We start from the raw sequence: 16,272 nt of genomic DNA, 5'->3' as shown, positions 1-16,272 counted from the left end.
CGCCCCGTCCTTCTTTGTGAATGACTGAGCATTTCACGGAAGCTGCTTTTATACCCAATCATGGCACCCACCTGTTCCCAATTAGCCTGCACACCTGTGGGATGTTCCAAATAAGTGAATGATGAGCATTCCTCAACTTTATCAGTATTTATTGTCATCTTTCCCAACTTCTTTGTCACGTGTTGCTGGCATCAAATTCTAAAGTTAATAATTATTTGAAAAAAAAAAAAGTTTATCAGTTTGAACATCAAATACGTTGTCTTTGCAGCATATTCAACTGAATATGGGTCGAAAATGATTCGCAAATCATTGTATTCCGTTTATATTTACATCTAACACAATTTCCCAACTCATATGGAAACGGGGTTTGTATATAGTACAGGCCAAAAGTTTGGACACACCTTCTCATTCAATGGGGTTTCTTTATTTTCATGACTATTTACATTGTAGATTGTCACTGAAGGCATCAAAACTATGAATGAACACGTGTGGAGTTATATACCTGACAAAAAAAGGTGAAATAAGCGAGAACACGTTTTATATTCTAGTTTCTTCAAAATAGCCACCCTTTGCTCTGTGTACTGATTTGCACACTCTTGGCATTCTCTCCATGAGCTTCAAGAGGTAGTCACCTGAAAGGGTTTTTACTTCACAAGTGTCATAGTTTTGGTGCGTTCAGTGACAATCGACAATGTAAATAGTCATGAAAATAAAGAAAACACATTGAAATGAGAAGGTGTGTCCAAACTTTTGGCCTGTACAGTATATATCCATTAGACATTAAAGTTAAGTTAAAGTACCACTGATAGTCACACACACACTAGGTGATGTGAAATTACTCTTTGCATTTAACCCATCCCCTTGTTCCACCACCTAGGAGGTGAGGGGAGCAGTGAGCAGCAGCGGTGGCCACGCTCTGGAATCATTTTGGTGACTTAAACCCCCAATTCCAACCCTTGATCCTGAGTCTATATATCGGCAATTCTTTTAAGCCCAATGCGGGCCCCCCCAGTCAAAAAGTTCATATAGTTTTTATCGTCTATATCAGTGTTTTTCTAACTTTTTTGAGCCGAGGCACATTTTTTTTTAATTAAAAAAATTCCACTACAGAAAATGTTAAAAAATGACCAAATATGAGGCAATTGCGCCACTAATGCACCACTAATTCTCAAAGTAGGCCACACAGCAATGAGCTACCTGCTGCAGCCTACTGATATGGAGGAGTATTACATGGTCACTCTGCCGATCGCCATAAAGCACAGACACTCCACAACGGCACAGTTCTTGTGGATTATAATTATTGGTTTGCAAAAAAATATTTTTTAGGCCAATTAGGTGAAATTGAGTATTTTCCACAGTGGTTGAAAAACACTGGTATGTGGCTGCCCTCTAGTGCAGTGTTTTTCAACCACTGTGCCGCGACACACTAGTTAGCCATGAGATACAGTCTGGTGTGCTGTGGGAGATTAGCTAATTTTACCTATTTGGTTAAAAAATATATATAATATAATATAATATAAATATAATATTGCTTTGCAGATGTCTGTCTTGGGTGGGGGGTTGTTCTCCGGGGATGCAAACGGACTATTCCGGACAAAGGTAGCAGGTAGGAACATATTTAATTATTCACTAACACTCAACGAAGTACAAAAAACTGAAAAAAAACCGAAGGCAAGCGTGTCTATCGCACGCAGAAGCTAAGGCAAAAACTTAGAACATGAAACTATAGACATGAAAACAACTAACCAAACTATGGCATAGAACTAACAAAACTTACTGTGGCATGAAACAAATAACTTTCAAAACTTGGAATCGCATATGGAACGAGCAGCGTGAATTAAGCAATGTCATGAAACGAGCATGAAACTGTGGCATGAAAAGAGCAATGACGCCAGGATGACTAACTGGCAAAAACAGGCCTAAATAATAGACTCTTAATTAGAGCCAGTGCGTGTCTGAACACCAGCGGCAGGTGAAACTAATGAGTCGCCATGGTATCTAAACAAACAAAGTAGCGCAAACATGAACTAAAAGAGTCCAAAACTAACAAAAACATAATCCAGACCACAGATCATGACAATGTCAGAAACAGCGGGAGGCACTGTGAAAGTAAAAATGTATCTAATGCTTAAACCAAAAATAAACAAAAGGTGAGTGCCAGTAAGAAAAGGCATTGAAGCTTAGGGAAGGCTATGAAGAACGAAACTGAAACTGAACTGGCTACAATGTAAACAAAAATTAGAATGCTGGACGACAGCAAAGACTTACTGTGGAGCAAAGACGACCTCCACAATGTACATCCGAACATGACATGACAATCAACTATGTCCCCACAAAGATGGATAAAAACAATTGAAATATTCTTGATTGCTAAAAAAAAGTAGATGCGGGAAATATCGCTCAAAGGAAGACATGAAACTGCTCCAGGAAAATACCCAAAAATGAGAAAAAGCCACCAAAATTGGAGCGCGAGACACAGGAAAACAGTAAAAAACTCCAAATAAGTCAGGGCGTAATGTGACAGGGGGTGACAGTATATCTACTTTGGTTATGGTTTAAAGTCATATCCAACAATTGCGACTTTTTACTGCCAACCGAGTTTCGTTTTTTTAATGATTTCTGCTGGTGGTGTGCCTTTAACTCAAAAAAATGTACATTGGCTCAGAAAAGGTTGAAAAACACTGGTCTAGTGGACAAGAATGTACAATACCAGCAGGCTGTTTGACGTTGTGGTAGACCACGATGTCCTCTGGTGAAGTCAGGTGCTCCGCCACTGGAGTGATGTCCGCACCAGTCAGCCGGTTGGCGCTCAGGATGGCGTTGTTGCTGATGTCTGTCCAGAACACTCGGTCCTGGAAGTGCACAAAGGACGATTAGTTCTCGTTTGAACACCACGTATTACTTTCACCTCATACCTCAAACACAGCGAGTCCCAGCGGATGGCTCAACTTGTGCTCGTCGACGACGAGGGTGCGCCGCCCGCCGCCGTGCATGTCCACGCTGGAGAGGGTGTGCAGCTTGGAGTCCACCCAGTAGAGCCGCTGGTTCAACAGGTCTGGTGGGGTTCACAGGGTCAGTCGCGCTTGGAAGGGAAGGTAAAGAGAAGCCGAGCGACTGGAGTTTACCCAGCGTGATCCCGTTGGGCCACACGATGTTGTCGGTGACCAGAGCGCTGCGGTCGCCCCCGTTCAGACCGCCCTTTTCGATCTTTGCGGGATTGCCCCAGTCTGTCCAGTACGCGAAGCTGCGAGGATAAATGCATCAGTTCCTGTCGTCAAAACGCTGGAGGAAGACGGCTTACTTGCTGAAAGGGTCGACCACAATCGCTCGAGGTTTAGACAGGCCTCGGTCGAAGAGGGTCTTACGCCGACGACCATCGGCAGTTGCCACGGAGACGGTGCTGCGGATGCTGTCGGTCCAGTACAGGTTGCCATGGATCCAGTCAAAGGCCATGCCCTCAGGCGCGTCGATATCGTTGCCGACCACTGTGGTGTGGTGGCTGGGGTCCTCCGCTGAATCCATTGGAGCTCTGGAATCAGAGAGAAGCAGAAGGGGTTTTTTTAGTCACTGTTGCAGAAATACAAGATACGATGTATGTTTCCCCATACGTGCGTGTCTGCAGAGTATGGGGACTTTTAGTGCATGTTCAAGGCCTCAAAACGTATAGAAGAAAAAACAACTATTTCAATAAAGACCTTGTGGTGCTCCGCATCGGCTCCGCAGGGCTAGCTTCACTGCTCGGACCATTATTTTATTATATTATATACTATATTATATTATGTTATGCTATATATATATATATATATATATATATATATGTATATATATATATATATATATATATATATATATATATATATATATATATATATATATATTATAATATATTATATAATATATTCCTGCGGGGCTAGCTCCACTGATCGAACCATTATTTTATTATATTATACTATTTTATTTATATATATATATATATGTATATATATATATATACAGTATATATACATATATATATTTACAGTATATATATATATTATACTATTATATATATATATTATGTAAACTATATATCATATATTTGATCAATATACTATATATATTGTATTATATATAATGTATTATATATAATATATTTGATCAATGTATTATACATATAATATATGTAATATATATAATATCATATTATATAATGTATTGTAATTTAATGTAGTGTCATGTAATCTAATCTAATATAAAATAGAAAATGGATGGATGGATAATATAACAAATAAACAGATGGAATAAATACAATATTGAAATCAAAGAAAGGAAAAGAAAAGAAAAGAAAAGAAGAGAAAAAAGAAAACAAAAAAGACAAGAAAAAAGAAAAAAGAAAAAAAAGAAAAAAGAAAAAAGGAAAAAAGAAAAGAAAAAGAATAAAGAATAAAGAAGAAAAAAAAGAAATGGAAAAAGTCAGTTACTATAAAGTCAAATTAAATGAACTATAATGAGATAAGATAAATAAACAGCATGAATAACACTTCAATAACAATAAATAAATAGTATAAATACAAAAAAATCTAATTAAAAAGTCAGTCGCTCATGAACGCATTTCAACTGTTGCCCCAAGCAGCATCTACGTATTGTTATGACAGTTAGTCATTTCTTTTTTCCCATCCCAAACTCTTGAAAGTGTGCATGGCACAGTCTGCTGATAAGATCAAACTTTCTCTCAGATGCAGGTGTGTCTGGCCATATCAAAACAACACGGGCGTGAGACAATAGTTGAAGAACATGACGAGCGTGTAACATAGGCAGAAAGGCCCTTTTTCTGCAGAGCAGGTCGGATGTTGTAGCAACTTATTTACAAAGATACTTCCCCTCACCTGTAGATCTTCTTCTGGGACATATCTGACCAGTAGATCTCTCTGGTGGCCATGTTCATGTCCAGCGCCACAACGTTTTTCAGTCGCGGTATGACGGGCGTGTACTCGCTCTTGTCCAAAGTCATTTTTCGGACTTCATGTCGATTGGTGAAGAGAAGGTAGGGGATCGTACCTGCGGGGTCAGCCAGGACACTTGAATATGTGTCACTTTTTGTCAACAATCACTCTGCAAAGAAAACAAGTTTTTTTTTAGTTTTTTTTTATTACCCGTAACTTTGCAGGCTTTGGTTGCTGGGTCAATTTGGTAGCCCTCCTCACACTCGCATTTGTAACTTCCCATTTGGTTAATGCAGATCTGGGTGCAGCTTTCCTGGTCGGCGCACTCGTCAATATCTGGTTTTAGAGATAAAGAAGAGGTGACATTTGAGTTGTCTGTTGACGGATAACCTCCTTTTTTTACCTTCGCATTGTTTTTTGTCCACCAGGCGATATCCGGAGGGGCACACACACTCAAAGCCGATCTTCAGATCATTGCAGATATGAGAGCAGCCCCCGTTGTTAATGAGGCATTCGTTGGAGCCTGCGGTAAGAGTACAAACAAATATTGTTTTTCCCCCCAGATAGTAAACAACGGTGCTAATTCTCCTGTCAGTAATGACACGGTACTCACCACATTCCCTCAGAGGCTCATCCGACCAATCCCTGCAGTTACGCTGTCTGTCGCACACCTTCTCCATGCTGATGCATTCCCCACTGGTGCACTTGAACCGGGCTGGACCCTCACACCGGGTCGCTGCGTGAGGCAAATCAGCCAAGTTAAGGAAATTACACGTTGGGGTGTGTGTTTTTAAGGTATCTGCCTACCATTAACACAGCCGGTTTCGTCGCTCCTATCCCTGCAGTCGTACCGCCCGTCACACTGGTGGCTGCCATGGATGCAAGCGCCGTCGTCGCATTGAAACTCATCGGGACTGCAGGTGGGTCGCACTAGAATCGGGAAGCAGTCATGAGAAGGTTTGAAGCAAACAATACCAGTAATATAACAAGTAATATTCAGGCTGGTTTCAGCAATACTTTGTGCAAATATACTAAATGTGTCTGCTAAAGTTTTAAAAGTTGGGTATTTTCAAAGAGTAATATATCTGTCCAAAAAAGAATGGTAAAAATATACCAAAAAGAGCAAAATTATTGGAATATAATGAGAAAAAGCTGAAATTTTTAAACTACAAACGTTTGTAATAATTACCATTTATTTATACTTCGTCTCCTAGTTTTGTCTTTAAATTAATGTTTTTTAAGCATTTTTTGGGGATGAAAAAAGAAAAAAAATTTCAGTATGCAGCCTTGGGGTGGAAAAAGTTTAGACATCCCTGGTCTGAAATATTAAAAGCTTTCAAAATAAAAATAAAATACACTTAAAGTATGAACAAAGTATTGCTAATAATATATATATATATATATATATATATATATGTATATATATATATATATATATATATATATATAAATATCCATCCATCCATCCATTTTCTACCGCGTATTCCCTTTTTTGGGGTCGCGAGGGGCACTGGCGCCTATCTCAGCTACAATCGGGCGGAAGGCGGGGTACACCCTGGACAAGTCGCCACCTCATCGCAGTATATATATATATATATATATATATATATATATATATATATATATATATATGTGTATATATATAACATTTTTAGCATATTTCGAAATAAATAAAAAAATATCAAAATGACTCCCCATACTTGACTTTTTTAAGCATGTGGCCCTTGTTGGGAAAAGTTGAGACACGATTGATCTAAAATATTAGAAAATCTTCAATGAAAAACAAAATACTAAATTATGAACAACCTTAATAAAATACATCTGTAACTGATAATTAAGTTACAGATGTATTTGAAGTTATGCTGTTACACAATCATATTATTATTATTTTTATTCTATTCTTACAGGGGGAAAAACACTAGTAAAAATGTAAAAAAAAAAAAAAAAGATGTCTATGTAATGAGGAAAAGCTGAAATGTTCTAACCAATAATAATAATAATATATTTAGTGACCTAAAAATAACATGAACTTTTGTCTTTATATATATATATATATATATATATATAAAGACAAAAATGGTATATATATATATATATATATATATATATATATATATATATATATATATATATATATATATACATACATATATATATATACCATTTTTAGCTTTATATATATATATATATATATATATATATATATATATATATATATATATATATATATATATATATATATATGTATATATATATATATACCATTTTTAGCTTTTTTTTTTTAAATAAAAAAAATATCAAAATGAGCCCCCATATTTGACTTTTCAGTATGCAGTCCTTGTTGGGAAAGGTTTGGACAGCCCTCGTCCACAATATTAGCAGATCTCAAAATATGAATGAAATACACTTAAAATATAAAGAAAGTTCAGTTAGTTATTTAAAAAATAAAATACAATCTTATGAACAACCTTAATAAAATCTGTCAAATCTGTAACTAAAAATGCATATTTTCATACAGGCAGAATATTTGACACACTAAGTTATGCACTTACACAATCATTTTATCACTATTATTTCTAATTCTATGCTTAAAAAGGGAAAAACAATAGTAAACATTTAAGAATAAAGCCAAAAAATGTTTATGTCAAGAGAGAAAGCTGAAATGTTCTAACTATTAATTAATAATAATATACTTGGTCACCTATAATACATTGCGGACACAACCTTTTTTTTTTAGCTTTTTTGTAATTAAAAAATATCATTATGGCCGCTGCATACTTGGATTTTTCGGCCCTACTAAAGTATCAAAAGTGTCGATACCTTGCTTTGAGGATGGATATTCGAGCATGAAGATCTGGTATGGATATTTCATTTTGGATCCACATACCACAGCCGGCTTCATCCGATCGATCCAGGCAGTCCGCTCCTCCGTCGCACCTCCAGTTGCCATGGACACACTCCCCGCTGCGGCAGCGGAATTCCAGCGGGGAGCAGCGGTGCATCCGAGCGGGGACGGGCGCCACCGAGCCACAGTTCTGGGGCCACTCGTCCGAGCCGTCCGTGCAGTCGGCGTCTCCGTCGCAGGCCCAGAGGCGCGGCAGGCAGAGGCTGTTGTTGCACTGGAAGGAAGCGGCGCTACAGGTGACTGGCGGGCAGGACGCCTCGTCGCTGCCATCGCTGCAGTCTTCTTCATGGTCGCACACGAACGAGGACGACACACACTGGCCGTTTGCGCAGGCGAACTCGGACTTGGTGCAGCGTCTGGGTCCTGGGACACAGGATTAGACACATGTTTTTCAAGTGGACTAGAACTAGACCTTGGCCACAAAACCACGAGACATTGAAACAGCTTGTTGACTAAAGTCCTGACGTGCAACACAAATACAACGTTGAAACAAACATGCTTTTTGACGTTTAATCAATATTGGGTTCTGACGTTGATTTGACCATTGAAATTTGGTCATTTCTGTCACGGCCCGGGCGCATTCCAGTGCGCATTCATCTGTGCGCTGTGCTGAGCGCACCTCCAAGCGTGCTGCCGGCTGCAAACAATCAGCAATATGCACACCTGTCGCTGATGAGCTTCCTGGGCTTCTTAAGCCAGCGCAAACCTGCGTTCCGGGCCAGAACGTAGTTTCCTGTTCCAGTACAATAAGCCGACAATCTCTAGCCCAATGCACACTCTCTCTCTCCCTGTATTTCTTCCCTTTCCGTGTTCATTTGTCTCAAAGTCCCTTGTCGTCATCCAGCAGCATTCCTCCCTTCCTGCGTCACGAGCTGTGTGTGTCACGATCCGCGATGCGGATCGTTTATGGTTTTGCCTTTTGATATGTTTTTCATCATGTTTGTTTCTGGACTACTGCCGATCCTTGTGTTTGAGCACTTCCTCGTTTGTTTTAGTCACCATGGCAACGTAATGTGCTCCTCCTCACGGGCTCCTGTCCCACACCTCTTTCGGATTATTATTTGTGTATTTAAGCCCACCTGATTCCTTAGTTTGTCCTCGGCTCATTGTTTGCTTTATGCAACACGTAACGTATGTATTCTCTGCTTATCTCTGCTTTGTTTGTGCTAAGTCCCGTCTTAGCTTTGCGTGCGTTCGGCACGTCCCCGTTTTGGACCTTTTTGTATCCTGGTAAGTTTAGCGTTAGCTTCCGTGCGTAGGCACGCGCTTTATTTTATCTTTTTGTACCAGTGTTATTTTATTTTTGCATTAAAATCAAGTTCTTACCTGCAATCCTGCCTGTCTGGTCGTTGTGCATCCAAGAGGTGGCAAATCTGCGCAACCAAGTGCGCCGCGCATACGTGACAGTGTGTCTCGTCTCCCCGTGTTCCCTATTGGTTCCCTGGCTGCCTCTTGGATCTCGACCTCCCGCCTGGACACGGACTTTGACGCCTCGCTCTTGCCCTTGAACTCGCGCCTGCCCTCGGACCACCGAGCTTGCCTTTCTCCCTTTGACTTCCGCACCTTGCTCAACAGTACAAGTAACACTCAACAGCCAATCCCTAGACATAGTCGCACACCACACATATTTGGATTAGCTTCACACTCTATACTTTTGTAAAATTGAGACAAATAGAGGTAAAACGACATCCCTGCATTCTGCGCCGTCTTCTTCCCCCTGTACCGTAACAATTTCCAACCAATATTCTACAAAACAATTACAAAAACATGCTTTTTGACAACATTTTTGTTTCAACCATTGAAATTTGGTCATTTTGGTCATTTCTGTCACGACCCGGACGCATAACTGTGCGCATTCATCTGTGCGCTGCGCTGGGAGCACCTCCAAACACGCTCCCGCGCCGCGCCACCCATGCTGCAGCCAGAAGCTGCAAACAATCAGCAATCTACACACCTGTCGCTGATGAGCTTCCTGGGCTTCTTAAGCCAGCGCAAACCTGCGTTTTGGGCCAGAACATAGTTTCTTCTTCCAATACTGTAAGCTGACAATCTCTAGCTCTATGCACACTCTCTCTGTGTTTCTTCCCCTCTGTGTTCATTTGTCTCGTGCCCCTTGTGGTCATCCAGCAGCATTCCTTAGTTGCCGTGTCACAAGATTTGTGTCTTGTCTCCCCGTATTCCCTCTGGTTCCCTGGCTGCCTATTGGATCTCGACCTCTCGCCGAGAAACGGTCTTTGACACCTCGCTCCTGCCCTTGACCTCACGCCTGACCACGGATCTCTGAGCTTGCCTTTCTGTCTTTGACTTCCGCACCTCGCTCAACACTACCGGTGACACTCAACAGCCGATCCCTACACATACTCGCACACCACACACATTTGGATTAGTTTCACACTCCATACTTTTGTCAAACAAATAAATAGAGCTAAAACGACATCCCTGCATTCGCGCCGTCTTCTTCCCCCTGTACCGTCACAATTTCCCAACCAATATTTGACAACACAAATACGTTGTAACAACATGCTTTTTGACAACGTTTAATCAATGTCAGGTTGTGACGTTGGTTTTACAATTGAAATTTGGTCATTTCCTAACCAACAACGTGGAATTCAATGTTAGACATCAACGTTGTCTCAATTCACAAACATGACTGTGGAAGACTTCGCTTCCGTGTTTTTTGGACCACCAATCAGCTTCGTTCATTGTTCTGAACAATGCTTTATTTTGTAATATAAGTCTTTTTTGGTGCTTTCCAGCCATCGTCTTTTTACTTAATTGAGAACCCAAATGGTTTCCCTCCAGTGTGTCGTCTGACTCGCTCACGCTCGCCCTCCACCACCAACTGCCCTTTCCTTTCCGGCTGCTGCCTTTTAACAGAGTGACAGGTGACTAGATAAGCAATCCCAGGTGTGTCATCCAAGCACCTGTCGCTAATCTCGAAGCCAGTCCTGGCACACCCAGCTTGCTGCAGGTCCGCAGGCCACGCCCCCCACAACTATTTTGGAACGTTGTTTCAAAGTCACTTTTAAAGGAAATGAACATATAATCAAGCTTAGATCAATGTCTTGTGGCTTCCAGGTTTTATCGATGCTTTCCATTTTTTCCGTTGCAACCGATGTATGCATTTCTCATCTTGCCCTGGCATCATTTTCAGATCCACAGACATAGCACAGCATGGCTAATGCTAACGCCAACGAGAACGAGACGTTTGTTCCAAAGGAAAACTAAATAATGTTGTCAGTGGTTTGGATTTGTGGCAACATGCATTGGACAAGTGTATGTGCGCTGCAAAAGTTTGTTTTAAAAAGGCAGCGGCACAGCAAAGCAGAGTGGGGGGATTGCAACTTTTTAGGAGGTGAAGAAGACCGTAAAAGTGAACAAAAAACTCACACTAGAACGCAACTTACTGTAGTGGAAGGATGTGCTTAAGAAAGAAGCACAATAACTCCAGTAAAAGCCTGCGTTTTTTGACTCACTAAAACAGGGGTCGGCAAACTGTAAATTAAACGGTTGGCGGAAAAAAAAAAAAAAAAACATAAAATGTTTCATTGTACTTGGAACCCTTTTTATACAAGTGTGAGGCGTAGTTTCACAAGCCAGATATCAACATAGATGGTCTAAAAACCTGTTCAGACGACAAACCCCAAAATCGGTGAAGTTGGCACGTTGTGTAAATAGTAAATAAAAACAGAACACAATGATTTGAAAATCCCTTTCAACTTACATTGGATTGAATAGACTGCAAAGACAAGATATTTAATGTTTGAACTGGTTAACTTTGTTATTTTTTGCAAATATCAGCTCATTTGGAATCTGATGCCTGCAACGTGTTTCAAAAAAGCTGGCACAAGTGGCAAAAAAGACGGAGAAAGTTGAGGAATGCTCATCAAACACTTATTTGGAACATCCCACAGGTGAACAGACTAATTGGGAACAGGTGGGTGCCATTATTTGGTAGAAAAGAAGCTTCCATGAAATACTCAGTCATTCACAAACAATGACAGGGCGAGGGTCACCACTTTGTCAAAAAATGCGTGAGCAAAAGGTCCGACAGTTTAAGAACAACATTTCTCAACCGGCTATTGCAAAGAATTTAGGGATTTCACCATCTACACTCCGTAATATCATCAAAAGGTTCAGAGAATCTGCAGAAATCACTGCACGTAAGCGATGATATTACGAACCTTTGATCCCTCAGGCGGTACTGCATCAAAAAGTGACATCAGCGTGTAAAGGATATCACCACATGGGCTCAGGAACACTTCAGAAAACCACTGTCAGTAACTACAGTGGGTCGCTACATCAGTAAGTGCAAGTTAAAACTCTACAATGCAAAACCAAAGCCATTTATCAACAACACCCGCTGGGCCCGAGCTCATCCAAGATGGACTGATGCAAAGTGGAAAAGTGTTCTGTGGTATGACGAGTCCACATTTCAAATTGTTTTTTGAAACTGTTTCCTCCTTACGTGTCGTAATATCAATTTATTTTCAAATTTAGTGTTTTTATTTAACCGAACGGCCCAGGCATGTTTTTATTTTTCAGTTTATTTTGTGTAAAGACTCCTCACCGCAGCTCTCTTCATCAGCTCCATTCTCACAGTCTGCCTGTCCGTCACAGCGCCAGGTGCTCGGTATGCACTGGTGCAGCCGGTCTGCACAACTGAACTCTGTTGGTCTGCAGGTTCTGGCCACTGACACACACACACGCACACACACACACACACACACACACACACACACACACACACACACACACACACACACACACACACACACACACACACACACACACACACACACGCACACACAATTTACTGTCTCGGTCACATTATCCATGGCAAAAATTTTAAGGTAACATACTACGTTCATCGGCTGAAGTGAGAACCTGTCAACAGCTAGCATGTTAACAGTTAGAATGCTATTGTAATTGGCTAAAATGATAAGCAGTAGAAATTGGATAGCTGGAGGGTAACCTGTCGACAGTTAGCATGTTAAGAGTTAGCATGCAACCAAGATAGTGCCAAGTAACAATATCCATGACTGTTGGATTTATATCTAGAAAGTTGGCTAAAATGTTAATAGTTAGCATGCTAATGTAATTGCCGAAAATAAGCGGTACAAAATGAATGGACGGAGGGAAACCTGTCAACAGCTAGCATGTTAACAGTTAGCATGCTACCAAGACAGTGCGAAGTAACAATACACATGAGTTTTATTTTATTATTTACATTTGCTAAAATGTTAACAGTTAGCATGCTAATTTAATTTGCTAGAATGGCAATCTGTCAACAGCTAGCATGCTTACGGTTAGCATGCAACCAAGATAGTGCCAAGTAACAGTATCCATGACTTTTGGTTGTATATCTACAAATTTGGCTAAAATGTTTACAGTTAGCATGACAGCTAATATAATAAGCGGTAGAACATGGATGGATTGAGGGTAACCTGTCAACAGCTAGCATGTTAACAGTTAGCATGCTACCAAGACAGTGCGAAGTAACAATACACATGAGTTTTATTTTATTATTTACAAAGTTGGCTAAAATGTTAACAGTTTGCCTGCTAATTTAATTTGCTAAAATGGCAATCTGTCAACAGCTAGCATTTGAGAGTTAGTATGCTATCAAGATAGTGCCAAGTAACAATATCCATGAGTTTTAGTTTTATATCTACAATGTTGGCTAAAATGTTAACAGTTAGCGTGCTAATTTAATTGACTAAAAAGGTAATCTGTCAGCAGTTAGCATGTTAAGAGTTAGCATGCAACCGAGATTGTGCCAAGTAACAATATCCATGACTTTTAGTTTTATATCTACGAAGTTGGCTAAAATGTTAATAGTTAGCGTGCTAATTTAATTGGCTAAAATGGTAATCTGTCAACAGCTAGCCTGTTAAGAGTTAGCATGCTACCAAGATAGTGCCAAATAACAATATCCATGACTTTTAGTTTTATATCTATAAAGTTGGCTAAAATGTTAACAGTTGGCATGCTAATTTAATTGGCTAAAATGGCAATTCGTCAACAGCTAGCATTTGAGAGTTAGTATACTACCAATATAGTGCCAAGTAACAATATCCATGACTTTTAGTTGTTTATCTACAAAGATGGCTAAAACGATAATAGTTAGCATGCTAATGGCTAAAATGATAAGCGGTAGAAATTGGATGGCTGGAGGGTAACCTTTCAACAGTTAGCATGTTAACAGTTAGCATGCAACCAAAATATTGCAAAGTAATAATTACTCATGACTTTTATTTTATAACTAAAAAGTTTGCTAAAATATTAACAATTAGCATGCTAATTTAATTAGCTAAAATGGCAACCTGACTACTCCGGCTTCCTCCCACCTCCAAAGACATGCACCTGGGGATAGGTTGATTGGCAATACTAAATTGGCCCTAGTGTGTGAATGTGAGTGTGAATGTTGTCTGTCTATCTGTGTTGGCCCTGCGATGAGGTGGCGACTTGTCCAGGGTGTACCCTGCCTTCCGCCCGATTGTAGCTGAGATAGGCGCCAGCGCCCCCCGCGACCCCGAAAGGGAATAAGCGTTAGAAAATGGATGGATGGATGGATGGCAACCTGACAACAGCTAGCATTATAACAGTTGGAATGCTAGCAAGAAAACAGAAAGTAACATTATCCATGACTTTTAGTTTGTCAACTACAAAGTTGGCTAAAATGTTAACAGCTAGCGTGCTAATTTAATTTTCCAAAATGATAAGCATTGGAAAATGAATGGATAGAGGGCAACCTGTCAACAGCTAGCATGTTAAGAGTTAGCATGCTACCAAGACAGTGTGAAGAAACAATACCTATGACTTCTATTTTTATATCTACAAAGTTGGCTAATATGTTAACAGTTAGCATGCTAATTTAGTTGGCTAAAACGGCAACCTGTCAACAGCTAGCATGTTAACAGTTAGCATGCTAGCAAGACTCTATGAATGCTCACACAAAGTAAGGCACTAAATGATTATTTTCATACTTACAGCAAGTCGCCGGAAGCTCGTCTGTGGCGTCCCCGCAGTCATCTGTGCCGTCACACACCCATCTCACTGTGATGCATCGCCCATTCCCGCACGGGAACTGCTGGTTACCACATGTTATCAACGCATCTGTGGACGGTAGATAAAAATACGGATGACGATTTGTGCCGACAATTTAAAAATGTTTTTATAAAAATTGTGACCTGTCAACTGATGCTAACAGTTAGCATGTTAGCAAGCTGTAGTAATGCCAATTAGAATATCCATCCATCCATCCATCCATTTTCTACCGCTTTTTCCCTTTTGGGGTCGCGGGGGCGCTGGCGCCTATCTCAGCTACAATCCATTAATTTTCATTTTATACCTATGACACAACTGGCTAAAATGCTACTTTCATACCTACAAAATTGGCTAAAATGATAATAGTCAGCATGCCAGAAATATAGCGCCAAGTAATAATATCCATTACTTTCAGTTTCATACCTATAAAATTGGCTAAAATGCTATCATACTCATAATTAGCATACTAGCAAGAGAGTGCTAGGTAGCAACATCTATTACTTTTAGTTTCATACGTAAAAAAAAAATTCTAAAATGCTAATAGCATGCCAGCATGATCGCGCTAGGTAACAATAGCCATTACTTTTAGTTTCATACCTACAAAATTGGCTAAAATGCGATCATGCTAATATTTAGCACATCCATCAAAATAGCGCTAAGTAGCAATATCCATTACTTTCAGTTTCATACATACAAAATTGGCTAAAATGCTATCATTCTCAAAGTTAGCATACTTGCATGAGAGTGCTAGGTAGCAATAACTATTACTTTTAGTTTCATACTTTAAAAAATGGCTAAAATGCTAATAGTTAGCAAGCCAGCAAGATAGTGCCAAGTAACAATATCCATTACTTTCAGTCATACCTACACAATTGGCTAAAATGCAATCATACTCATAGTTAGCATACTATCAAGATGGCCCTAGGTAACAATATCTATTACTTTTCGTTTCATACCTAAACATTTTTTTCCAAAATCTTATAGTTAGCATACTAGCAAAATAGCGCAAGGTAACAATATCTATTTCCTTTAGTTTTATACCTACAAAATTGGCTAAAATGCTTATTGTCAGCATGCCAGCAATATAACGCCAAGTAACAATATCCATTAATTTTAGTTTCATACCTACAAAATTGGCTAAGATGCTATCATACTCAAAGTTAGCAGACTAGCAAGATAGCGCTAGGTAACAATATCTATTACGTTTAGTTTCAAACCTACAAAAATGGCTAAAATGCTATCATACTCATAGTTAGCATACTAGCAAGATAGCACTAGGTAACAATAAACATTTATTTTAGTTTCATACCTACAAAATTGGCTAGAAGGCTAACATACTAATAATTAGCATACAAGCAACATAGCGCTAGGTAACAATATCTATTATTTTTAGTT

At 39.6% G+C, this 16,272-nt stretch overlaps 1 protein-coding gene across 1 annotated transcript in view; it reads right to left on the bottom strand.

Moving 5' to 3' along the window:
• Positions 1-16,272, bottom strand: part of ldlra (low density lipoprotein receptor a) — a 40,125-nt gene that overhangs the window by 15,652 nt on the left and 8,201 nt on the right. Inside the window, exons 2-13 of the mRNA XM_061885343.1 lie at positions 14,821-14,946; positions 12,398-12,520; positions 7,810-8,190; positions 5,730-5,852; positions 5,536-5,658; positions 5,326-5,445; positions 5,133-5,258; positions 4,866-5,037; positions 3,302-3,529; positions 3,126-3,244; positions 2,916-3,055; positions 2,711-2,852 (exon numbers count right to left, since the gene is read on the bottom strand). Coding sequence (XP_061741327.1) covers positions 2,711-2,852; positions 2,916-3,055; positions 3,126-3,244; positions 3,302-3,529; positions 4,866-5,037; positions 5,133-5,258; positions 5,326-5,445; positions 5,536-5,658; positions 5,730-5,852; positions 7,810-8,190; positions 12,398-12,520; positions 14,821-14,946 — 1,923 coding nt within the window. The remainder of the gene's footprint in view (positions 1-2,710; positions 2,853-2,915; positions 3,056-3,125; positions 3,245-3,301; positions 3,530-4,865; positions 5,038-5,132; positions 5,259-5,325; positions 5,446-5,535; positions 5,659-5,729; positions 5,853-7,809; positions 8,191-12,397; positions 12,521-14,820; positions 14,947-16,272) is intronic.

The sequence above is a fragment of the Nerophis ophidion genome, linkage group LG23 (assembly GCF_033978795.1).
Source record: "Nerophis ophidion isolate RoL-2023_Sa linkage group LG23, RoL_Noph_v1.0, whole genome shotgun sequence".
NCBI classification, from domain to species: domain Eukaryota; kingdom Metazoa; phylum Chordata; class Actinopteri; order Syngnathiformes; family Syngnathidae; genus Nerophis; species Nerophis ophidion.
This window is presented reverse-complemented; position numbering and strand designations above follow the sequence as displayed.